This window comes from Anomaloglossus baeobatrachus, chromosome 1 (genome assembly GCF_048569485.1).
Source record: "Anomaloglossus baeobatrachus isolate aAnoBae1 chromosome 1, aAnoBae1.hap1, whole genome shotgun sequence".
NCBI lineage: Eukaryota > Metazoa > Chordata > Amphibia > Anura > Aromobatidae > Anomaloglossus > Anomaloglossus baeobatrachus.
The window spans coordinates 391145869-391173343 of record NC_134353.1 but is presented as its reverse complement, the minus strand read 5'-3'; the positions used below and the strand labels follow the sequence as shown (position 1 = coordinate 391173343).

The window sequence follows — 27475 nt, the reverse complement described above, 5'->3', positions numbered from 1 at the left end:
GTATAACATAAAAAACACTTTATGATACCTAACGGTCACGCTGTGGTCCTATGGGCATCTCCGTTGTCCGGTGCCGTCTCTTTTGGCCATCTTTGTTCTTTTTCTTCTCTAGCCGAAGTGTATGACGGGTGCGACGTCATACTCACTCGCCGGCATTCAGGTCCTGAGCAGGACCAGCGAGTGTGTATGACGTAGCCGCGTCATGCACTCAGGCTTCAGAAAAAGGACGAAGATGGCTAAAAGAGGAGGCGCCGGCATCTGACAACGGAGACGCCCATAAGGCCCACCGCGCGACCGTTAGGTAAGTATTATAAAGTGTTTTTTATGTTATACCCCCGGCCTGGGCTCTTATATACAGCATGTTAGAATGCTGTATATAAGAGCCCGGTGGTGGTGGCCGCAGCTTATAGGCCCAAAAAGTGGTGACAGGTTCCCTTTAACCACATCCTGTTGTGTATGCTAGGAGGTTCTCAAACAGTTTGGAAATGTGAAGGTGTCAGGATGGAACCTGTTAATCTGATATTTATTATGTGTGTATATTATTAGTTAAGGTTCTGTTTATGTTCCGTTTTACAAAGGGAATAATAATCAGCAATTTGTCAATAACGGGAATCTGTCAGCAGGATTTCATCCTCCAAATGATTTATATCTGCACGTAGCTCTTTCAAACACAAGTCCTTTACATGGCCAGTCCACTCTCTTCCGCCCAATAATGTCTGCTTGTGCTTGACTTACAGCTTATGTGCCTGTAGTCACACAGCACAAAGGCTGTCGATCAGGAGGAGGTGGCGCTAGGTGGGGAATAGAGCTGGAGTGACACAGGCTTCAGATCTACAGTCTGATTTGCATATAGTTCAAAGACTGACTTCTCGGTAATGGAGGGCCTGACTGGCCATGTAAAGGTATTGCTGGACTTGTCTTTGAAAGATCTGTATGCACATATAATTTAGATAAAATCCTGCTGACTGACTCCCTTTAAACCAGGGGTCCCCAACCTGTGGCTCGGGAGCCACATGTGTGTCTGTCAGCTGGTTGCATTAGCACCAGGTCTAGCAAACAGCCATGAAGGGCAGATCTCAAGATGGTGAATTATGTGAGTGTCCTTGCCCAGAAGAGCAGATGTGGATGCCTATACACTGGCCTTGAGGGTTTAGAGATGATTTAAGTATGGTAGGCAGGAGACGAGATGCTACTACCTGTCAGAGGAGGCGCTTGAAGCTGGATGTGACATTAGGGCCTAAGCCACACGGCGAGAAAATCGGTGCGAGTGGAGTGCGATAAAACATCGCATTCCCCTCGGATCAATTCTAGCCTGTGTGTCAGCACACATGAGCGATTATTTTCTCAGCCCTAATCGCACTGAGAAAACAATCGCAGCATGCTGCGATTGGAAGCCGAGACTCTTTCTCTCGCACCCATTCAAGTGAATGGGGCGAGAGAAAAATCGCACTGCACTCGCGGTACAGTGGTAGTGCGAGACTGGCAATAGCCGACTACGGAGGAGAGAGGGAGATAAATTCCTCCCTCCCCTCCTGAGAGCCAGCCCGCCCCCCCGCAGCTGAGGTCTGCTCGAAGGGTCGGACCTCAGATGTAGGCACACTCGTATGACACTCGGCTCCTGCTGTGCTGCCAGCGCGAGCCGAGTCTCATGCGAGCATCGCACTAGTGCCCCGTGTGGCCCCAGCCTAATAGGAGTGCTTGAATACTGAATGATATTATGGAAACCCATGGATCTTGGTATACTGTCTTGGTGTGATTTCTTTGGAAACCCTTTTGGCTATCATTTTACAGGTAACGACTAGTGATGAGCGAGCATGCTTGCCACTGCTCGTTACGCGATCAAGCATTGGGATGCTCAGGTACTCGCAAAGCTCTGCCGAGTATCGCGGGTGCTCGGATGTTTCATCTGTGAATCAACGACCACAAGGCACAGGTTTACTTCTCTGCATGGTGTCTGCAGGCACCCTAGGGACACCAATATTAAGTCTCTGAATGACCCTCACCGGGGTTGCAACAATGTTTCCGGATGTAGTGAATGAAAAGAACCCCCTCCCCCCAAATAAAAAAATCTCTTTATGGCTGGCTATATTTGGACAGAAAGCTGCCCAATTAGTGACTTCCATTATACTCCTTACACAAGTAGAGCACTTTCAGAGCGACTAACCTGCTCGACTCGGGGGCCTATTATTTTAGTGCTCTCCCAGCTCTAGTACTGGGGGCTTAAGGTCCAGTCACACTAAGCAACTTACCAGCGATCCCAACAACGATAGGGATCGCTGGTAAGTTGCTAGGAGGTTGCTGGTGAGCTGTCACACTGCGACGCTCCAGCGATCCCACCAGCAACCTGACCTGGCAGGGATCGCTGGAGCGTCGCTACACGAGTTGCTGGTGAGCTCACCAGCAACCAGTGACCAGCCCCCAGTCTCCTAGTTACAGCACACATCAGGTTAATTAACCCGATGTGTGCTGCAGCTAAATGTGCACAGAGCAGGGAGCAGCGCACACTGCTTAGTGCTGGCTCCTTGCTCTCCTAGTTACAGCACACATCGGGTTAATTACCTGATGTGTGCTGCAGCTACATGTGCACAGAGCAGGAGCCGGCAGCACAGGCAGTGAGAGCGGAGGAGTCTGGTATCAAAGGTAAATATCGGGTAACCAAGGACAGGGCTTCTTGGTTACCCGATGTTTACATTAGTTACCAGCCTCAGCAGAAGCTGGCTCCCTGCTCACTGCACATTTAGTTGTTGCTGTCTCGCTGTCACACACAGCGATCTGTGCTTCACAGCAGGACAGCAACAACTAAAAAATGGCCCAGGACATTCAGCAACAACCAACGACCTCACAGCAGGGGCCAGGTTGTTGCTGGATGTCACACACAGCAACATCGCTAGCAACGTCACAAAAGTTGTTCGTTACCAGCGATGTTGCTAGCGATGTTGCTTAGTGTGACGGGGCCTTTAGAATGTTAATACTGTGAAGGGGGTCAGGAGCTGAATGTGGCTCATAACCCTGTCTCAGAACTGAATATGGATCTCCAGGTCAGAAAAGTTGTGGACCTCCGCTTTAAAGGCATGAAACCTTTAACAAAATGCCATGTATCTGGGTCATTTGGGTAGGTCTGTCATCTTTTTGATTCTTCATGAATGGAAGCCATTTTACTAACTGAAATAGTGCACGTTCAAAGATGTTCTGTTTTTACCTTTGCATTGATATTGGTCAAAGTAACGCAATGCATGCAGCGAAGTACAGTATGGGGCTTAACATTCTCCAACTCTAAATCCCTTACAAAGTATTTTGTGGTTCCTGTAGGTTATTTACACTGTCTATTACAAGGTGACTAGGACGTACCATGCTCGGACATCTTGCATTCGCACATTGTTTGCTTGGATCGTAATACTATTCTTTTTATATTTATTTATCTTTTATACTTTAAAACTAATTTGGAAAAACAATGTTGTTTAAGGTTCCTGTACTCTGACGAAGTTCAGATTGGGCCAGAGACCGTCATGACTACTCTGTACACAGCCAAGAAATACGCAGTGCCGGCGTTGGAGGCACACTGTGTGGAGTTTCTCAAGAAGAACCTGCGTGCTGACAACGCTTTCATGTTACTTACTCAGGTATTTACCAAATGGTGGTTTATGTACATAAATGCTTGTAATTTGTCATGGGTGTGTTCTATTCTGGCAGCTCTAGGACGCAACTTGTTGTTTGTCTTTTTTTTTTTTTGGAGTTTTTAACGTAGCCTGTTTTCTTTTGTTTTCAGGCTCGTCTATTTGATGAACCTCAGCTAGCAAGCCTCTGCTTGGAAAACATAGACAAAAATACTTCAGATGCTCTGAACGCTGAAGGCTTCACAGATATTGATCTAGGTATTGTGTTAATAAATTAAGCACATTTTTATTTGTTTGAAAGTGTCAGAAAAATATTTACCATAGATATTGTATTTTTTGCCGTATAAGATGACTTTTTAACCCCTAAAAATGTTTTCAAAAGTGGAGGGTCGTCTTATACAGCGGTGCACGGGGCTGTCATGGCTCTACACACAATAAAAGATGTTCTCACCTGTCCTCCGTTCCTGCAGTGCCTCCAGCTGTTTCTTGTAGTCCTCAGGCACACAGACCCCTCCGTGTTAGCATCCGATGCACGGAGCGGCCGCTGCAGGATGTCGTCATGGATTTACTGCAGTTGAATGCTCTATGGCGCCCCAAAGCATTCAACTGCAGTAAAGCGCAGACCGTAACGGCGGCCCTCTGTATTGGGAGCAATAATGGAGGTGTCTATGTGTCTGCGGTCCACAAGAAGTGAGTCGCCCACCTGTAGCGGTCGCTTCAGGGACGTCACTCCACCTTCTGGGGACGCCACAGGGGCTCCACTTGATTACCGCTGGCAACAGGTATGTCAGGTTTATTTACATGGGAGTCGTGACGCCACTCACGGTTTGCGGTCAGGGTTATGGGTGACCGTCACTGCAGGTTTAACAACCGTCTGGGGCTGATGGGGTCTGCAGTTGGATGGTATTGCCTCCCGTGAGTGAGGTTGGCCCCAGGGGCTCGGGTGGGTATAACAAGTCGCAGAATAAGTCAGTCGCAGTCCAGAAAGTCTTTCAACTTGTTTACTCACTTTCAGATGGTTTTTGTGAGGTAACCCGGGCGATGCTGAGATAAACCAGGTGGAACCAGGAACTCTTTCAGGCTGGTCTAAGGATAACCGTTAACTCGCCTTCCTAGCACTTCTTGTTTCGGATAACCCCTGACTTGAAGTACCGTGGGATTCATCCAGGGAAGTCGCCACTGCCTTTTCTCTCCTTTTTGGCCCGTTTGCTGGCATCGTGGACCAAGGAAGATGGCTCCAGGCTCGATCCTCCTTATGGGCCCCTCGTTGCTGCTGATGCTCGGACTTTAGTTGGTTGGTGTGGGACTTGTGGTCCTCCCCACCGGCAGGTTTAGCAGACCAAATAAATGGACTTCTACTCTAGGGACCTGTTTCCCCGTCCGTGCCTAGTCACCAGGAGTCTCCGTACACGACCAGCTGACTTCTTCAGCGTCTTTCTGTCCAACTACTGGTGACCGTTCTCCCCTGCTAACTGCTACTTCACGGGCAGGGTCTGACTAGCGTGTCCGCGCGCCTGCTCGCTCCTTCTCTCTGCGCTCTCCGCTTCAGACTTTCTCTTCTACTACTACTTTCCTGACAGCCACTGCCACCTTAGCTTCCAGCCCCTCCCCTACACCCCTAGATGAGATGTGGAGGAACGCCCCCTCTTGGGTCTGCCCAAGGGTCCCCTCTAGAGTGTTTGAGACCTGGTTGCTATGTGTCTGTGCATACACACCCTATTTCAGCCTTTGGAATTACCTGGAAGTAATGACCGAGCATGGGTGCAGTACTCAGTGGTGCCTGACTAGGTCAGGGGCGCCACAGAAGCACTCCTCCATAATCGCGCCCAATACACAGGGCCACCGCTGCTGTCAGCTCTTTAATGCAGCTGAATGCTCTGTGGCGCCATAAAGCATTCAACAGCAGTTAATCCATGACGACATCCTGCAGCGGCGGCTCCGTGCACAGATGCTACCACGGAGGGGTCTGTGTGCCTGCGGACTTCAAGGAGGCACCACAGGAACGAAGGACAGGTGAGAATATCTTTTATTGTGTGTAAACTACAGCATAATAGGGGACAAAAGGGGAACCAGCAGGAGAACAATATTAAACAATGGGCATATTATAGCAGGGGACATTACTAAACAATGGGGACATTACTGCAGGGGGCATTACTAAACAATGGGCACATTACTCGAGTCGGCTTATACTCCAGTATATATGATGTATCCCAAACTCTATATTTTAACTGGAAACGGTAGGTGTCATCTTATACGTCTAGTCGTCTTATACGCCGGAAAATATGGTACTAAAGTTTGGGTGTCAGATTTTACTGACTAAGGGTTTGTGGATACACCACTTTTTAGATGCCAGCTCAGTTTTGCAATAAGACCACGCTTCAGAAAAATGGCGCTCGTTAAATTTTTAGGGGCCAACTTTGTCGTGGTTTTTGATTTTTTTTTTTTTTCTTTTCCTTTTTATTTTCTACATGATGTATACAATAGTGACCTGTTTCAAGCAGAAGCCGTTTGAAGGATGGTTGGGTCACTTCTTTTAGCCACTTCACCAGCTTTTCAAACCTCCAGCAGTTCAAAGAAGCTTACAAAGACTGAATATGTGCACAGCAAGTCATTTTTACATAGCAGTGTACACGTTCATACTTTTTAGCACTTTTTTAGGCTGGAAGCGAAGCACACAACACCCCAAAAAAATTGTATGCACATACCCTTTAACCCCTTCACCCCCGACCACTAAAACACCCTAATGACTGGGCCATTTTTTGCAATTCTGACCAGTGTCATTTTGACAGGTTATAACTATGGAACGCTTCAACGGATCTTGGCGATTCTGACATAGTTTTTTCGTGACATATTGTACTTCATGTCAGTTGTAAATTTAGGCCGATACTTTTTGCGTTTTATTTGTGAAAATTTAGGAAATTGTGCGAAAATTTTGAAAATTTCACAATTTTCAAACTTTGAAAATTTATGCCCATAAATCTGAGAGATATGTCACACAAAATAGTTACTAAATAACATTTTCCACTTGTCTACTTTACATCAGCGCAATTTTTCGAAAGAAATTTTTTTTTCGTTAGGAAGTTAGAAAGGGTCAAGGTTCATCAGCAATTTCAAATTTTTCCAACAAAATTTACAAAATAATTTTTTTTAGGGACCACATTACATTTGAAGTGACTTTGAGAGGCCGAGGTGACAGAAAATACCCAAAAGTCCCATAATTCTAAAATCTGCACCCCTCACACTGCTCAAAACCACATCCAAGAAGTTTATTAACCCTTTAGGTGCTTCACAGGAACCAAAGCAATGTGGAAGGAAAAAATTAAAATTTTACTTTTTAACACAAAAATGTTACTTTAGCCATAAAATTTTCATTTTTACTAGGGAGAAAAGAGAAAGTGCACCCTACAATTTACTGTGCATTTTCTCCTGAGTCCGCTGATACCCCATATGGGGTAAAAATCAATTGTTTGGGTGCACGGCAGAGGTCGAAAGGCAAGGAGCGCCATTTGAATTTTTGAACGCAAAATTAGCTGCACTCATTAGCGGACGCCATGTCGGGTTTGAAGACCCTCTGAGGTGCCTAAACAATGGAGCTCCCCCACAAGTGACCCCATTTTGGAAACTAGAGCCCTCAAATAATTTTTCTAGATGTTTGGTGAGCACTTTGAACACCTGGGGGCTTCACAGAAGTTTATAACGTTGAGCCGTGAAAAGGAAAAAAAAAAAATTTTACCACAAAACTGTTGCTTCAACTAGGTAGCTTTTTTTTTTCACAAGGGTATCGGGAAAAAATGCAACATAAAATGTATTTTCCATTTTCTCCTGAGTACGCAGATACCTCTTATGTGGTGGAAATCAAATGTTTGGGCACACGGCAGAGCTCGAAAGGGAAGGAGCGCCATTTGAATTTTTTAACGCAAAATTAGCTGCACTCATTAGCGGACGCCATGTCAGGTTTGAAGACCCCCTGAGGTGCCTAAACAATGGAGTTCCCCCACAAGTGACCCCATTTTGGAAACTAGAGCCCTCAAATAACTTTTCTAGATGTTTGGTGAGCACTTTGAACACCTGGGGGCTTCACAAAAGTTTATAAAGTTGAGCTGTGAAAAGAATTTTTTTTTTACCACAAAACTGTTGCTTCAACTAAGTAGCTTTTTTTTCCACAAGGGTATCAGGAAAAATACACCATGAAATTTATAGTGCATTTTTTTCCTGAGTACGACGATACCTCATATGTGGTGGAAAGTAATTGTTTGGGCGCATGGCGGGGCTCAGAAGAGAAGGAGCACCATTTGACAGCAAAATTTGTTTGAATCATTAGCGGATACCATGTCACGTTTGGAGACCCCCTGAGGTGCCTAAACAGTGGAGCTCCCCCACAAGTGACCCCATTTTGGAAACTAGACCCTTCAAGGAGTTTATCTAGATGTTTAGTGAGCCCCAAGGGGCTCCACAGAAGTTGATAATGTTGAGCCATGAATACAATTTTCTTTTGTTTTACCACAGAACTGTTACTTGAACCAGGTAGCTTTTTTTTTCACAAGGGTATCAGGAAAAATTGCACCATAAAACGTATTGTGCAATTTCTCCTGAGTACGCAGATACCTCACATGTTGTGTAAAGTAATTGTTTGGGCGCATGGCGGGGCTCAGAAGAGAAGGGCACCATTTGACAGCAAAATTGGTTGGAATCATTAGCGGACGCCATGTCACATTTTTAGACCCCCCCCCTATGGTGCCTAAACAGTTGAGCTCCCCCACAAATTACCCCATTTTGGAACTAGACCCCTCAAGGAATTGATCTAGATGTTTAGTGAGCCCCTTGTACCCCCAGGGGCTCCACTGAAAGTTGATAACGTTGAACCGTGAAAATTATTTATTTTTTTTAAATTTTTTTTTTTTAAATTTTTGCAGCAACAAGGTAGCTTTTTTTTTTTCTATTTACAACGGTATCAGGAAAAAATGCACCATAAAACGTATTGTGCAATTTTTCCCGAGTACGCAGATACCTCATTTGTGGTGGAAATCAATTGTTTGGGCACGTGGCGGGGCTCAGAAGACAAGGAACGCCATTTGACTTTTCAAACGCACAGACGCAGTGCACTGATCGGCCGCTGCAGGAGGCACGGTCAGATGAGATACAAAAAGCGCTGGGGATACGGAAAAAAAAAGTCACGCCAAAAATTGAGCAGGGATGCTGATCCGCGCTCAGCGGGACGCACAGACAGATGCGATACTTTTTTTTCCGTATCCCCGACGCTTTTTGTATCGCATCAGTCCGTGCGTCCCGCCGAGTGCTGATCAGGGATGCATATGACGGATCGGCATCCCTGCTCAATTTTTGGCGTGACTTTTTTTTCCGTATCCCCGATGCTTTTTGTCACGCCAAAAATTGAGCAGGGATGCCGATCCGTTATGTGCATCCCTGATCAGCGCTCGGCGGGACGCACGGACTGATGCGATACAAAAAGCGTCGGGGATACGGGAAAAAAAGTCCCGCCGAAAACTGACCACGGATGCAGATACGTTATCTGCATCCCTGATCAGCGCTCGGCGGGACGCACGGACGCATGAGGTGTAAAAATGGACAGGGGATAGAGGAAAAAAAATAAATAAAAAAAAAAAAAAGTTATACTCACAGTACCCAGAGGATTAGCAGGAGGAACAGCTTTACAGGAGCAGCAGGCAGGAAGTTGGACAGCTCAGCAGAAGACCCAGGAAGAAGGACCCAGCGATGGAGGCAGATGTGATCGGCCGGTGAAGACAGGTAAGGGGACGTCGGGGGGGACAGCAGAGGGGGAGGGGGAGAGCAGAGGAGGAGAGAGATACCGGAGGAGCTGCAGAATAGAGATCACAGGGGAGGCCGGCAGATCGGGATGTCGGGAGGCAGATCGGGATGTCGGGAGGCAGATCGGGATGGCGGGGGGCAGATCGGGATGTCGGGGGGGCAGATCGGGATGTCGGGGGGGCAGATCGGGATGTCGGGGGGCAGATCGCAGGGGGGCATGGGCAGGGGCCATTACGGGAGCGCGCAGGAGCAATCACAGGAGCGCGCAGGGGCTGCAAGGTTAGCACAATACTCACCGCTCCTGCTCCGTGACGTGACAGCAGCGGCAGCAGCAGCGGTGGCGTGATACTACTAGTACCAGCCAGTGCTGCACGCTGCAGACATGTTGGGGGAGGGCTAGCAGGCCAGCACAGGCCTGGGGAGGGCGGCCACCAGCAAATCAAACCGCCCCACTGCACACTGATTGGAGCGATTGCGCGTCATAGCACGATCGCTCCAATCAGTGCTGCAGGGGCTGGGGGCGGCATGTTTGAGATCCACCTATGATCTGCTGTACCTGCTACGGCATCTCATAGCCGGATCTCACAGTATCGCACTATTTCCGGCATTATTTTTACCGAAATCAGTGCGAAAGATGTGGTTGGCGGTTCAGATTTGAACAGCCAATCACATCGATCGTCGATGGGGGGTGGCGATGCCACCCCCCCTGGGGTGAAGCAAAGGTCCCCTGCTGTAAGAAACAGCAGGGGACATCATTTGAAAGCCGTTGCTATGGCCACGGCAATCAAATGAACTTTAGGCAGTAAAATTACGTCCCTGGTCGTTAAGTCACGTTAACATAGGACGTAATTTTACTGCCCGCGGTCGTGAAGGGGTTAAATTGTCCTCTCTTAAGAATCATATTATTTTGATGTATAAAAAATATGGAGGAAGACCTGAATCATGCTTAAAATGATTGTTGAAAGTGAAGAAAGTGAAATATTAACATGTTTGACAACTAGGACATTGGGGATTGGTAGGGAAGTGAGTATCTCCAATTATGTTTTATTCTTTTACAAAGTAATATTTTTTTTTTTTAATAGAATAGAGGCCCCAGGCTTTTCTGAGATACTTACTAATTCACTCAAAAAGTTGCCCCCAATTAGCTTTGCTTCAAGGCAGAGAAAAATTGTAGAGAAAATAGCGCAAATAGGGTCTTATCCGATAAACTAAAAAGGCGAGTGCAAGTGTATACACTCACCTGATGGGGTTGTGAAAGTCACAACTACTGTAACCACATTGTAGAAGGCGAATAGCTGCAGCCCCATAGATATCCAATATAGACTTGAAGCAAGAAGAATCGGGGGGTTTTGCCGCGCAGTCACCAGGAAGACGATGTTGATTATTCTCTTTATTTTATGCACAGGTTAGGTCAACGTGTTTAAGAGATCGCAGTTTCCTTCATCAGGACACCAGAGAAAAAAATCAATCATTTGATCTTTTTCTCTGTAGTCCTGATGGAGACTGTGTCCCTGAAACGCGTTGACCTGACCTGTGCATAAAATAAAGAGAATAATCAACATGGTCTTCCTGGTGACAGTGCGGCAAAAAAACCCAGATTCTTCTTGCTTCAAGTCTAACTTAGCTTTCCTTAGGAGTGCTGATGAGACCTCTCCTGAGGTATCGTTGTTCACAGAAAGGGACGTATTAATAAATATTTTCATTGTCACAGAAAAGAAAAAGCAATCTCCATCTCCATCCAAGATTTAAGTCTCAAATCTATTAAATTCCAGTTAAAATCCATATCCATACACTATGAAACACAGTAGTTGCTTGCCATCTTAACCCCTTCACCCCTGGGCGATTTTCCGTTTTTTTGTTTTTTTCTCTTTCTTCCCAGAGCCGTAATGTTTTTTTATTTTTTGTCAATCTTGCCATATAAGGGCTGTTTTTTTGCGGGATGAGCTGTACTTTTAAATGAAATCATGAGTTTTACCATATAGTGTACTGGAAAACTGCAAAAAAAAAGTGTTATCGCACTATAGTTTTTGGGATATTTTATTCACTGTGTTCACTATATGATAAAACTGATGTGTGGGTGTGATGTCCCAGGTTGGTACAAGTTTGTAGACACCAAACATGCAAAGGTTTACTTTTATCTAAGGGGTCCCAAAAAAGTGGCACAGTTTTATGGGTGGAACGCGATTCCACTCATACCTGTTGATATCAGCTGACATGTGCGCGGATTGCCTGCGGAGATTAACCTTACACGATCCATCACGTACCCAGTACGTCATGTGTCGGGAAGAGGTTAATATCCTGGTGTTAATGTGTTTTGCTTTTAGCTACTCTAATAACACTTAGATTCAGTATTGCACCCAAATACACCTGGGATATAATTAAATAGTAACAATCAGTTTGTTTTTAGCTTTCACAAATCATTCATGACGAGAAGTACCATGGTTTTAAATCTTAGCAGTGAAATCTGTTTTTCTCCTCAACTGATTTTTCACTCTCTAAATTGAGAATTCACGCCTGAAATCAATCTTCAGGGAACACAGACTTTTCTGTTACTGAGATATAAAAGATGACAGTTTAGAGCTTATAAAATTCTATGGAGAACTTGCAACAAAATGTCTGTATTAGTGATGAGTGAATATACTTGGCACTATTCCTTACTCGCACAAATATTTTAAGGTATTCAGGATATTCGTTACTTGTTGAGTATTTTGGTATTTGCCTCGTGAGTTTAGTCTCCTCCCCGCATGTTTGGCGCCTGATTTTCAGCCACTAAACGTGGGAATTGCTTGCCAATCACAGTAATGCCATAGCCATCTTTGCTACTAGCATTACTGTAATTAGCAGGTGCAGTGAAAACAAAAACATTGTATGCGGTCAGTAAAGCAAAAGAATTATACGTAACGAGTTTCCTGCAGTTATCACACTGCTTCCGAGTCCGATCATTAACCTTTATGTATATTCACTGCTTCACCAGCCCACCCTCTGTAAACAGTGTCTGTGATTGGTTGCAGTTCTTCTCCCCCACCTCACCCTCTGTGCTATAATCTATGATTGGTGCCCTCACAGTAGCCTTCTTGGTCAGGAACTGGTGGAGTGTAAAAATATATAATTGGAAAAAAATCTCATACACCTCAGCTGTGTGCGTTATCCTGGGTGTGTATCAAAATATGATGGATGGACCCCATGCAGCTTTTTTTTTTAATTTTTTTTTATTTATTATTATTTAAATAAATAATTTAAATAAAAAACAAAAAACTGAGTGCAATTTTTCCGCCCCTTCCTCCCCAAATTTTGATACCCAGCCAAGATAAAGCAGACAGCTGGGGGCTGGTATTCCCAGGCGGGGGAGGCCCATGGTTATTGGACCCTCCCCAGTCTAAAAATGATAGCCCGTAGCCAATATAGAATTGGCACATCCATTAGATGCACCAATCCTGGTGCTATACCCCGCTCATTCCAATTTACCCTGGTCAGGTGGCAAACTGGATAATCTAAGGGGTTAATGAAAGCTGTGATTTGTAAAAAAATCACAGCAGTCCTCAAGCCCAAGATTAGTAAGAGGGGGGGGGTCTGTGAGACCCACCCCCTCGTTACTAATCGTGTAAGTAAAAATAGGCACACAATAGAGAGAAAAATCCTTTATTAAAGAACAAACAAGAACACCCAACTTCTTAGCCCACCCCCCACAATTCACCCCTACAGGTCTGACGTAATCCACACAAGGTTACACAACGATCCCGGCTCTACTTGATCCAAGGTCATAGTGAGTGGTCACATTAGAAAATGTGCCCGAGCACTGTGGGGTCAGGGACACACTGACTGAGCCCAAGGTGTGAAAGTGGTGATGTCAGTGAGTTCTCTGACATCACAGCTTCTGTCACAAAGTGCATTGAAATTTAAAAAAAAAAATATTTTTATTTTTTTTTTACTTTTTACACCATGTTCACTATATGGTTAAACTGACTGAGCAATATGATTCTTCAGGTCACTACAAGTATGCAGATACTGAACTTAGTTTTTTTTTTAAGTGGTGAATTTTCTTTTTAAGATTTGTAAGAACATTTGGCTTTTGTTGCAATCTGTAAACTGTAACATTTTTATTTTTCAGGATGTGTGGCTGTGTCATAGCTTATTTTTTGCACCCTGAGCTAATGTTTTTACTGATACTATTTTGGGATAGATATTATGTTTTGATCGCCTTTTATTGCAATGTTGTGGTGGCCCAAAGAAATTTAATTTGGGCATTTTGATTATTTTCCTCATGACAATTACACAATTGACTGACGAGTGGTAGATAAGGCTGTGGCTGTTTCCACTACTAGGCCAGTTATTGGGGAACTCACAGTGAGCGTATGATAAATACATCTCCGATTCTAGCTCATGGAATATATTCTAGTATAATCAGGGCCGTATTTGGCATTCATGCTGCCCTAGGCACTTTAAGTTGTAACGCCCCCTACTGGTAAGGCTGCTTTCACACTTGCGTTGTTTTGCATCCGTCACAATCAGTTGTGTGACTTATGCAACGGATGCGTTGCAGATAGTGGCACAACTGATGTGACTGATGTTTTTTACTGTTTTACCAGCGGCTGGCTATTGTGAACGATCAGCTGATCACCAGGCGGCCAGCCGCTGGGCGATCACCTGATTGTTCACAGTAGCCGAGCGATCAGATGATCGTTCTCAAAAGCCAGCTGATCGATCTCAAAATCCAGCCGCCAGGCAATCAGCTGATCGTTCGGCCGCCGAGAGAGAGAAAGAAACATTGATTTCAGTTATTAAACACAAGAGCTGAGCATGCGCAGTAGAAAAAAAAAAGGATTCCGACGCTCAAAAAACACTACATGCTGCGCTACTACGTTCGTACATAACTGCACAAGAACAACCATCAGTACATAAATACATCACCAGAACCACAGTCAGTACATGCCTACATCACCAGAACAATCGTCAGTACAGAAATACAGCCGCAGAACAACTGTCAGTACATGACTGCATCACCAGAACAATTGTCAGTACAGAAATACAGCCTGAGAACAACCGTCAATATGTGACACATCACCGTTATACAGCGATCACTTTCAATGTCAGGTTAGCCCCTATCATATAAACTTGTATACCTTAACAATGGTAAGGAGATGATTGAAATTGTTGTTACCAACTATCATCAAACTAGGTACCACAGTACTGATTAGTTGCTAGTAGCTGCACTAGTAAACATTTAAAGAGTAACTTAAAGGTTTGGTCCGAAGGCAAAGTAATTTTCATTCTAAATCCCTATCTATTTAGTGCCAAAATATAATTTTTTTTTTTAATATACTTGCATTCATAATTTCCTATTCTGTCCCTTGATGACGCTTCATTTCAGGGAGGGGCAGAGGCTGTGGCAGTGACTGCAGCCTCCGCCCCATGATAACGCTTCTTTCGAGTATCCCAGCATGCACCATGCTCTAGGATTCTCAAAAGAAGGGTCATCAAAAAGGTCCATTAATTCTTAGACTGGTGCAGTAATGTGTCCTGAGACCCCCATAGGTGAAGTGCACGGCTCAGGAGACAGAACTCCTACTGAATCCGCGCTGCTCTGTCTGCTCTCCTGCACTTTCCTAATAGGTCTTTGGAGCAATTGTGGGGGACTTGGGACCGGGTTCCCCTCAGATCTGTTCAAAATTAATTACCCTAAGGCTACTTTCACACATCATGTTTTTTTCCATCAGGCACAATCCGGAAAAAAACGGGTAAAACTGATCCGGTACCGCATCCGTTTTATCCCCATAGATTTGCATTGTTACCGGATTGTGCCTGATGGCTTTGCGTTGCATCCGCTTTTTTCCGGATGCGGCAAAATTAATTAAAGCGGCGGCTGGAGGCAACGTATCTTGTAAAGTTTTTTTGTCCGGCAAATAAAAAACGCATCGCACCGGATCCGGTGCGATACGGCGTGTTTTACAATGGAAGCCGGATCCGTTTTGTAAACTGAGCATGCTCCAATGTTTTGAAAAAACGGATCCAGCAAAAAAAAAGGTCAAAACGGATGCAAAAACTGATGCAAAAACTGATGCAAAACGGATCCAACGGATCCATTTTTTTACGCATCCGGCATAACTGATCCGTTAAAAAACGGATCCGGTGGATACGGTTTTTACATTTTTTGCCGGATCCGTTGGATCAGGAAAAAAAAGGATTGTGCCTAAATGCAGAAAACTGATGTGTGAAAGTAGCCTAAAACATATAAAATAATTTCTGAAACATTAAGTCGCTCTTTAAGGTGTGTTTACACTGCTGCGGATTATCGGTCTACCTCAACAAACTGTCAATCACCTGATGCAGGAGCAAAATATCTGTCACCCACAAAATGCCGATCACCCGGCACAAATATTCATAATAGGGAACGTTGCCCATAGAATATCATACCAGGTGTATACAGCCCATACAGAAATCATACCAGGTGTATACAGCCCATACAGAATCACACCAGGTGTATACAGCCCATACAGAAATCACACCAGGTGTATACAGCCCATACAGAAATCACACCAGGTGTATACAGCTGAATACAGAAATCATACCAGATGTATACAGCCTATACAGAAATCATACCGGGTGTATACAGCCCATACAGAAATCATACCAGGTGTATACTGCCCATACAGAAATCACACCAGGTGTATACTGCCCATACAGAAATCATACCAGGTGTATACAGCCCATACAGAAATCACACCAGGTGTATACAGCTGAATACAGAAATCATACCAGATGTATACAGCCTATACAGAAATCATACCGGCTATATACAGCCCATACAGAGATGACACCAGGTCTGTACAGCTCATACAGAAATCATACCGTGTATATAGCTCATACAGAAATCACACCAGGTGTACACAGCCTATACGGAAATCCCACCAGGTATATACAGCAGGGCTGTGGAGTCGGAGTCGGAGTCGTGGAGTCGGAGTCGGAGTCGGAGCTCATTTTGGTGGAGTCGGAGTCGGAGTCGGTATAAAATGCACCGACTCCGACTCCTAAAATATATAATAAATTGGGGACAGGAGTGCAATGCAGAATATGCTGAATATTTTACTAAATAATAACATTTAGTATAATGCTTATATTTAAGTGAAACATTTATTGTAGTACAATGTGAACATCAGACATTTAATTGTTTTTATGATACAATAATCAAGATATTTGGATAGAACATAAAATATTTATTGGAATACAACTTTAGAACACAAAAAACTAATAAATTGTAAATATGTAATATATATATATATATATATATATATATATATATATATATATATATATATATATATATATATACACACACAGTGTATATACACACACAAGATATATATGTAATCTACTGTATATTACATAGTGTATTACATATTTACAATTTATTACAGTTTTTTGTGTTCTAAAGTTGTATTCCAATAAATATATTTTATGTTCTATCCAAATATCTTGATTATTGTATCATAAAAATTATTAAATGTCTGATGTTCACATACACATATTCATGTACTACAATAAATTTTTCACCTAACTATAAGCAATATATGTAGGAGCCGGAGTCGGAGCCGGAGTCGGAGCCGGAGTCGGAGTCGGTGCAAGAGAATTTGAGGAGTCGGAGTCGAAGGTTTGGCTTACCGACTCCACAGCCCTGATATACAGGCCATACAGAAATCATACCAGGTGTATACAGCTCACACAGAAATCATACCAGGTGTATACAGCCCATACAGAAATCATACCAGGTGTATACAACCCATACAGAAATCATACCAGGTGTATACAACCCATACAGAAATCATACCAGGTGTATACAGCCCATACAGAAATCATACCAGGTGTATACAACCCATACAGAAATCATACCAGGTGTATACAGCTTATACAGAAATCATACCAGGTGTATACAGCCCATACAGAAATCATACCAGGTGTATACAGCTTATACAGAAATCATACCAGGTGTATACAGCCCATACAGAAATCATACCAGGTGTATACAGCCCATACAGAAATCATACCAGGTGTAAACAACCCATACAGAAATCACACCAGGTGTATACAGCTCAACTTAACATTTGATAAAAGATTCACTTTTGTTTATGGCATAGGCCACTCCAAAAGTGCACAATGCCCCCTCACTGCAAAATAAATAAATTAATTAGAAGATTTTTTTGTTAAGGTACCGTCACACTAAGCAACTTACCAGCGATCCCAACAACGATAGGGATCGCTGGTAAGTTGCTAGGAGGTTGCTGGTGAGATGTCACACTAGCGACGCTCCAGCGATCCCACCAGCAACCTGACCTGGCAGGGATCGCTGGAGCGTGGCTACACGAGTTGCTGGTGAGCTCACCAGCAACCAGTGACCAGCCCCCAGCGCCGCGTGGAAGATGCTGCGCTTGGTAACTAAGGTAAATATCGGGTAACCAACCCAATATTTACCTTGGTTACCACCGCACGGAGCTACACGTGCAGAGAGCAGGGAGCAGCGCACACTGAGTGCTGGCTCCCTGCTCTCCTAGTTACAGCACACATCGGGTTAATTACCCGATGTGTGCTGCAGCTACATGTGCACAAAGCAGGAGCCGGCACTGACAGTGAGAGCGGCGGAGGCTGGTATCGAAGGTAAATATCGGGTAACCAAGGACAGGGCTTCTTGGTTACCCGATGTTTACCGTGGTTACCAGCCTCCGCAGAAGCCGGCTCCTGCTGCCTGCACATTAGTTGTTGCTGTCTCGCTGTCACACACAGCGATCTGTGCTTCACAGCGGGACAGCAACAACTAAAAAATGGCCCAGGACATTCAGCAACAACCAACGACCTCACAGCAGGGGCCAGGTTGTTGCTGGATGTCACACACAGCAACATCGCTAGCAACTTCACAAAAGTTGTTCGTTACCAGCGATGTTGCTAGCGATGTTGCTTAGTGTGACGGGGCCTTTAGGTTACACTGTTTCTACCTGGCATGATTTTTATATGGGCTGTGTTCCCTAAAAAATGTTTGTACAGTTTAATTGGCATTTGGGGGGGTGGCAGAAGCCTTTAAATATCTTTTTTGGCGCACATTGTCCTGTGAACACATGCTGCCAAGAGCAATGCTATTCTATGTGCACAGGACGATCATCGTAAAGATCTTACTGTGCACATGAAAGTGCGGTCACAGGCTCAGCAGCTATTAAACCACTGACGATCTGCTGGATATAGATCAGCGATCACTTAAAACCTGCATTTAGCCAATGTGTTTAGCCATCACCTGCATTTATCCAGCCTCAAACCTCGGTACCTCACAGGTCCTGGTGCCATGATGACTTCACATCCACAGCTAGTCTCTGCAGACCTCCATCTTCTCTGCTCTTCTGCAGCACATCACGACACAGTGCCCTTAATAATAACATGTCATTATAAAAATAATCAACCATGCTGTTCCCTAAATAAGCTCCCAAAATAAATAACTGTCCCTCACTTTAATCCCTGCACAAAAAAATGATCCCCCCCCCCCCCACACACTGTCTATATTATGGCACATGGCTTCCACACTGCCCCCTTTATAATACCACACCGTCTCCCCTCATGAGTTACACCCACTACACGCTCCTCACTTATGAATTATGATCGCCAAACTGTCTGCACCACATGCTGCCCCCTATTCGAACTGTCTCCCACACATTAGACTTCTACATACTGAGCCATGTTGCCCTTTCTCCATACTGAGCCCACCCCACGCTGCCCCCTTTTCCATACTGAGCCTACCCCACGCTGCCCCCTTTTCCATACTGAGCCCACCCATGCTGCCCCCTTTTCCACAGTGATTCCACCCTGCAGGCTGCCCCCTGCCCCATACAGATCACATCCCGTGCTGTGAGCCCACACAGAGCCAACTACATGCACCCCCTTTATCATACAGAGCGCTCCCTCTGCTACTGCCCCCTGCCCCATAGAGATCCCCCTCCATGCACCCCCTTTCCTATACAGCGCGCCCCCTATGGCTGCTGACCCTGTTCCATAGAGATCCCCCTCCATGCACCCCCTTTCCTATATAGAGCGCCCCCTATGGCTGCTGCCCCAGTCTCGTAGAGATCCCCCTCCATGGACCCCTTTTTCTATATAGAGCGCCCCCTATGGCTGCTGCCCCTGCCCCATAGAGATCCCCCTCCATTCACCCCCTTTCCTATACAGCGTGCCCCCTAAGGCTGCTGACCCCTGCCCCATATAGATCCCCCTCCATGCACTCCCTTTCCTATACAGCGCGCCCCCTATGGCTGCTGCCCCATAGAGATCCCCCTTCATACACCCCCTTTCCTAAGAGCGCCCCCTATGGCTGCTGCCCTGCCCCATAGAGATCCCCCTCCATGCACTCCCTTTCCTATATAGAGCGCCCCCTATGGCTGCTGCCCTGCCCCATAGAGATCCCCCTCCATGCACTCCCTTTCCTATATAGAGCGCCCCCTATGGCTGCTGCCCTGCCCCCTAGAGATCCCCCTCCATGCACCCCCTTTTCTATACAGAGCGCCCCCTATGGCTGCTGCCCCCTGCCCCATAGAGATCCCCCTCCATGCACCCCCTTTCCTATATAGAGCGCACCCTATGGCTGCTGACCCCTGCCCCATATAGATCCCCCTCCATGCACTCCCTTTCCTATACAGCGCGCCCCCAATGGCTGCTGCCCCATAGAGATCCCCCTTCATGCACCCCCTTTCCTAAGAGCGCCCCCTATGGCTGCTGCCCTGCCCCATAGAGATCCCCCTCCATGCACTCCCTTTCCTATATAGAGCGCCCCCTATGGCTGCTGCCCTGCCCCCTAGAGATCCCCCCCTCCATGCACCCCCTTTTCTATACAGAGCGCCCCCTATGGCTGCTGCCCCCTGCCCCATAGAGATCCCCCTCCATGCACCCCCTTTCCTATATAGAGCGCACCCTATGGCTGCTGCCCCTGCCCCACACAGATTATACCCCATGCACCTCTTTTTCCCATAGAGCGCCCCCTATGGCTGCTGCCCCTGTCCCATGCACATTACACCCCGCCGGCTGCCGCCGCTATCTTCGGCTCTACTGCGCCTACCTCCCGCCTCCGGTGACCTCTCTCCTCAGCTCCTCAGCGGCACTCAGTCTGCAGAGACGCCGGCAGTGGTGAGGTGACTCATCGCGCTACCCGTGACGTCATCAGTGAGCGCGCCAGGCCAAGGAGCTGATTGCAGCTTGTGACCCCGGAAGTGCCCTCGCGCAGGGAGCAGGTATGGAGGATGATTTGTATTAGCGTTTTAGACGCTAATACAAATTAAAAACGGGACCAACTTGTTAATGTCCCATTCAGGTGCCCTATTGTGTCATTCCACACATGCACAAACTCATGCACATATTATGCTCACCTTACCTTCCATTCCTGGGACTTGCTGTTCTCAGGTACGGGCTGTGTAACGGGTTACCATAACGACGAGGGGGGACTTCCGCTGCAAGAGCGCTGACGTTAAAGGCAGGAGCCGCTTGCCTCTGATTGGCCAGCGCGCTGCCTTTGAGTAGCGGTGACAGAGGAAGTTCTTGCTTCGTTGCTATGGTTGCCGATGCACAGCCTGGAGTGGAGCGGCGAACTACAGGACCCAGGAGACCGACGATGGAACTAAAGGTACACATATTATGCTCACCTTACCTTCCGCTCCATCGCCGGCCTCCTGGGTCTTGTAGTTCGCCGCGAGGACGTCGCAATGAGCCGGCGGACTACAAGAACCATGAGGCCGGCGGTGGAACGGAAGGTAAGGTGAGCATAATACTGTATGTGTGTGTGCGTGCTTGTGTGTGTTTGTTTGGGCTGCAAGAGCGGGTCAGAGCGCGGTGGATGTACGGATCCAGAAGTGTGTGCGGTGAGGATTCTCGTAAACTGGGTTACAAATTTACAGAAAGCTTTGCTTGTTAAGCGAAATTCTCGTTAAGTGGGTTACTCGTTAAGCAAGGTTCCACTGTATTACATTTTATATAGTTAATCCTTAAATAAACAAAACAATGCTCATATACCAATAGAAGAGATAACAAAAGAAAACTACTAAACCTGTTTTAGAGATTAGGTGCTTCTTATGAAAACAGACTGAACCACAGTAAGCTGTACCTTCTAGAGGTCCAGTCACACTAAGCAACTTACCAGCTATCCCAACAACGATAGGGATCGCTGGTAAGTTGCTAGGAGAGAAACCAAGGGAAAAATTGTGAAAACATACCCTGCTGTAACTAAATAAAAGCATAGTGCGTATAAACATAGGGTACTTAGTAAACACTGTTTTTGATCAAAAAAAGCATAAAGCTATCCCACCAACGCCAAGGTGTACCCAGTTGGGATAGTACCTACACTCTCTAATATTAAAACCTTACCATGGGCCTAAAATAGGCCTCAATGTGGCTAAGGGCTGAGAGCGACCGGGTCCCAAAAGGACACACGCAGTCAGGGGGATTCACAGAATGAAATGTCCAGCTCACCAAGAGGGAGGGCCACGCCCCATTTGTACTGAATACAAAAAAACTACATAAAAACAAAACCAACCCGATATTTACCTTGGTTACCAGCGCACGGAGCTACACGTGCAGAGAGCAGGGAGCAGCGCACACTGAGCGCTGGCTCCCTGCTCTCCTAGTTACAGCACACATCGGGTTAATTACCCGATGTGTGCTGCAGCTAAATGTGCCCAGAGCAGGGAGCAGCGCACAATGCTTAGCGCTGGCTCCCTGCTCTCCTAGCTACAGCACACATCGGGTTAATTAACCCGATGTGTCCTGCAGCTAGATGTGCACAGAGCAGGAGCCGGCACTGACAGTGAGAGCGGCGGAGGCTGGTAACAAAGGTATATATCGGGTAACCAAGGACAGGGCTTCTTGGTTACCCGATGTTTACTGTGGTTGCCATTCTCCGCAGAAGCCGGCTCCCTCCTGCCTGCACATTTAGTTGTTGCTGTCTCGCTGTCACACACAGCGATCTGTGCTTCACAGCGGGACAGCAACAACTAAAAAATGGCCCAGGATATTCAGCAACAACCAACGACCTCACAGCAGGGGCCAGGTTGTTGCTGGATGTCACACACAGCAACATCGCTAGCAACGTCACAAAAGTTGTTCGTTAGCAGCGATGTTGCTAGCGATGTTGCTTAGTGTGACGGGGCCTTAGGACTGACAAATGACAGAACCTCAAACTCTGATCTTGGTGAGCTTATATGGGAGCAGGTTGTGAAATGTTCTAGGTCTTTTAGAATTGTATAAGATCCACAACTTTCAGGAGATCTTCGCCCCTGGATTTCTCAGGTGGAAGACATCGTTGTCATGTTTCCTATCAAGATTTTACCTTTCTATAGAGATGAAACATATCATGGATAGCATAATCTATCTGAACGATATTAAGTAGGTGTTCCTCAGCTTGCCTCATGGTGATGTGAGTGAATATAAAAATAGCAACAAAAAGAGGAATAAATATCCTCCAAAAATTAAGCATTACTTACAGCAAAGAAGGGCAGTAGTTGTACATCACCTAGGCCAAAAACTAGTACTCTAGCAGGATGCAGCTAAGCCTCCACTGAGCGGAGGCATCACAGGTGCAGAAGGAGCACATCACACACACACTTCCAAAAAATGGAGGGAGCGATTGCTGGATGATAAAACTGCACACTGACGGCTTCCATAGCCTATGCAAGCCATCAGTGTGCTTTACCATCCAGCAATCGCCTCCTCCATGTTTGGAAGTGTGTGTGTGATTTGCTCCTCCTGCACCTGTGATGCCTCCACTGAGTGGGGGCTTAGCTGTATCCTGCTAGAGTACTAGTTTTTAGCCTGGGCGATGTACAACTACTGCCCTTCTTTGCTGTAAGTGATGTGAGTGAACGCAATATGTTTGTCCCTTCATTACGACACCAAAAATTTATTTTCCATAAATGTCGGATTGATGTAAACCCTAATATTAACCCCTGACCACAGGCTTCGGAGCGTCTGAGACAATTCTTTGAACAGTGGAAGCTGATTCCTTTGGAAGTGTACTCCTCTACCTCTGAATCCTAGCCTTTGTCTGGTCACTGCGGGAGGTCCTACTTTCATTGAGGTTGAAGTGTCAGCTCTCACTTCCCTAGTTATAATTCTTTCCATATGCTCAATGTGAGGGTGGGTGATGTGTCCCCTCCCCAGAGATGTCTTTATGGATTTCTCAATTTTTCTCATTTACCCCACTAGAAACTGGACTAAGTGTGTATTGCTACCACTGGATGATCAGGCGCTAATACATCGGGAAGTGGTATAATTATTTATGTAATGAACAGATGCAAATGCTTAGTTGTCTGTCACAAAAGTGTTAAGGCCCCGTTACACGCTACGATTTATTTTACGATCTCATGAGCGACGTGACACGCCCAGATCGTAGTTACGATTTACCGAGATCGCACATAGGTCGTTTATTAGCGATCACATGTAACGATCGCACAAGCGACGCAAAATCATTCAGCGATATATTGTTTGACCACGGCGGTCGTGTGGATGTTGTTCGTCGTCGGCAGGGTGTCAAACGTACCAATATGTCTGCTGCGATCCAAACGACGAACAATATTTTGAAAATGAACGACGTGTTAGCGATCAGCGATTTTCAACCTATTTGCGATCGTTCGGAGTCGCATGTACACGCAATGACGTCGCTAACGATGCCAGATGTGCGTCATGGAAACCATGACCCTGCCGACATATCGTCAGATAAATTGTAGCGTGTAACGCTTGCTTTAGATATTATCTCTTGCTCTATCTGGGTCTCATAATGATTACATTAAGAAATAATGTCCGTCTTGGAGCAAGTTTCCTTTATATTCTATAGCCATAGAACATGACTGCCCACTGTGAGGTTCAGGCAGCGACTGAAGTTAGATACGCGAGCAGCGGTTATGTCACTCAGGTGATTTGCCATCACAGGTGGAGGACTCCAGCTGTGTCTGTGGCTAACCTAAGTCACTTCATCCCTGATCGCGGCTCAGTCTCTGCCTCAACCTCACAGCGGGCCGTCATGTTCTATGGCGCTTGCTGTGAGTTTCAGATGTAGCAGTGCTAGAAGTGTATACGCTCATTCAGCGTATCATTTGCTGGCTCCACATCCTCTCCTCTTCCTTTCACTGTTGGGGTCCCTCAAGGATCAGTCCTTGGCCCTCTTCTTTTCTCCCTGTACACTGCCCCAATAAGACAGACCATAAGTAGATTTGGTTTCCACTACCATCTTTAAGCTGATGACACAACTATTCACCTCATCCCCTGACCTCAACTCTGGCGTACTACAGAACACCATTGACTCTGACTACAGTTTGAAACATCATGTCTGCTCTCTATCTGAAAATTAACCTTTCCAAAACTGAACTACTTCTATTCCCTCCGCCTTCTAACCTTTCTAAACCTGACATCTCACTCTCTGTGTGCGGCACCACGATAACTCCTAGGCAGCAGGCTCGCTGTCTGGGTGTTATATTTGACACCAATCTCTCCTTCACCTCCTATATACAATGTCTTGCCCGCTCTTGTTGCTTGCATCTCAAGAACATTTCTAGAATCTGCCCCTTTCTCACAATGGAAACGACAAAAATCCTTACCGTGGCCCTGATCCACTCCCGCCTTGACTACTGTAACTCTCTATTAATTGGTCTTCCTCTAACTAGACTTTCTCCTCTACAGTCCATCCTTAATGCAGCAGCCAGGGTCACCTATCTGGTTAACCGCTACTCGGTGCTTCCTCTCTGTGCCAGTTCTTGCACTGGCTGCCCATATACAGGGAACCAACTCAAATTGCTTGTTCTCACCCACAAAGCTCTCCACAGTTCTGTACCCCCCCTACATCTCCACCCTCTTCTCTGTCTACCACCCTACCCGTTCCCTACACTCTGTAAATGATTTTCGAGTAACATCCACACTAATCCGAACCTCCCACTCTCGGATCCAAGACTTCTCCCGAGCTGCACCAATCCTCTGCAACGTTTTACCCCAAGAATCACAACTTATTCCACTTTAGACGCTCCCAAAAAACGCATCTTTTTAGGGTTGCTTATCACACTCCGTAGCCGAATTAAATTCACCTAGACCCTCCACGACCTCTCAGAACATAACTCCACGTCAAACTCCACCGCACCCAAATGCATCTCAAGGTTCTGTACAAACTGCATGTGGTGGAACTTTTTAGATATTTTTATCGAGTTCAACGATCAAAAGTATATAAACCTAACCTTACTTTCCAAATAATTTAACCTTTACAGACCTGTGTAATTGTTTGGTATACTTGCACACTATGCCCCTCCTTGCCTCTTTTGATCAATCCGTACCGCTTTTCCTTCACCCCCCCCGTCCCCCCATTTTCTACCCTCTCTCCTTTACCTCTCTGATCTTTCTTTTCTAAAGGGGCATTTAAACTGCACGCATATTGTGAAAGAGCATTTCTTGGTATGATCATTTTGTGATAGTCATGCAGATTTAGGCTGTGCGCACGTGTGCGTATTTCATGCAGTTACGCTGCACTATGTAGCGCAGCGTAACTGCATACGTCCTGCGTCCCCTGCATAATCTATGGAGATTACAAGCGTTCATTGGGTGAAATCTTTTGGTTTGCTCCAAACATCAGTACCACTGTAAACAGGACTTTCGTTGCCGAGAACAATGGCAGCCTTTGCACACTGATCATTACTGATCATTGCATGCACATCTGAAGTGTCTACCTGCCTGTGTAAACAGACTATTAATCAACTGGCAAACATTTTGACATTGTCCTTGTCGCTGGGCATCACACACTATAAATGCACCCTTATGTCCTTTGACAGTTTTTGTCGTTCTCCGGTTCCTAATCTGGCGCGCAATTAATTCATGTCTATTCCTCCTTACTGCTGTAATCATTGTACTTCTTGAATGCACTTTTATGTTCTGATCTTCATTCAGTTTCGTCCTGTTTTACTTTAATAAAATCATTTTTACCAAATATGTGACGGCATTGTCAGTACACAATAGTAAAATACCATACCTGTGGGATGGACTACACAAAAGGCTACTGTATTCACACTGGTATGTTTGTGCTTTTTTCCAGATACCCTTGTTGCAGTCTTAGAACGGGATACATTAGGGATTCGCGAGATCAGACTCTTTAATGCAGTTGTACGCTGGTCTGAGGCAGAGTGCCAGAGGCAGCAGCAACCAGTAACCTCAGAAAACAAACGGAAGTCGCTTGGCAAAGCATTATCACTTATCCGTTTCCCACTTATGACTATTGAAGAATTTGCAGCAGGTATCATAAAGTAAACATACTTTATTGCAATTTATTTAAACTATTGTTTGTGTATATACTGTAGATGGTGGCTTGTCTTATTGATATGCTTTTTTTTTTTTTTTCTTCTTACTGTTTCATTTTGACAGTCACGATTTTGAAAGGAATTTTCCACATTCACAAATCGTGGCCCCCAAATGCTATTATCCAAATAAAATAACAAATACAGCAGTACTTGCCTACCAGAGGTCTACCACCAGCTCTCCACTGTCGTTACGGTCCCTTTGTACTGGCTGCAGTGATGATATCCCATCTATAACACGTATCGCTGCTGCAGCCAATAACTGAGCTCAGCGGCTCTGCTTAAAGGGAACCTGCGTAAAAACAAAAAAGTGAGCCGGAGTATGAGATGGTATACATGGAACCCGTGAGACCATGTTCACACTGGCCATGAGACAAAGAGAAACCAAGGAAAAAAAAAATTGTGAAAACATACCCTGCTGTAACTAAATAAAAGCATAGTGCATATAAACATAGGGTACTTAGTAAACACTGTTTTTGATCAAAAAAAGCATAAAGCTATCCCACCAAACGTCAAGGTGTACCCAGTTGGGATAGTACCTACACTCTCTAATATTAAAACCTTACCATGGGTCTAAGATAGGCCTCAATGTGGCTAAGGGCTGAGAGCGACCGGGTCCCAACAGGACACACACAGTCAGGGGGATTCACAGAATGAAATGTCCAGCTCACCAAGAGGGAGGGCCACACCCCATTTGTTTTATCAGTTTAGCAGTTTTGGGTGCGTATTGCTAATCCC

The 27475-nt window shown here is 45.6% G+C and overlaps 1 protein-coding gene across 2 annotated transcripts in view; it reads left to right on the top strand.

Moving 5' to 3' along the window:
- The window catches only part of LOC142315539 (BTB/POZ domain-containing protein 2-like), a 148540-nt gene that overhangs the window by 69793 nt on the left and 51272 nt on the right, over window positions 1–27475 (top strand). For both annotated transcript variants that reach the window (XM_075352555.1, XM_075352556.1), the window contains 3 exons: window positions 3464–3620; window positions 3767–3872; window positions 26479–26676. In XM_075352555.1, the coding sequence (XP_075208670.1) occupies window positions 3464–3620; window positions 3767–3872; window positions 26479–26676 (461 nt within the window). The remainder of the gene's footprint in view (window positions 1–3463; window positions 3621–3766; window positions 3873–26478; window positions 26677–27475) is intronic.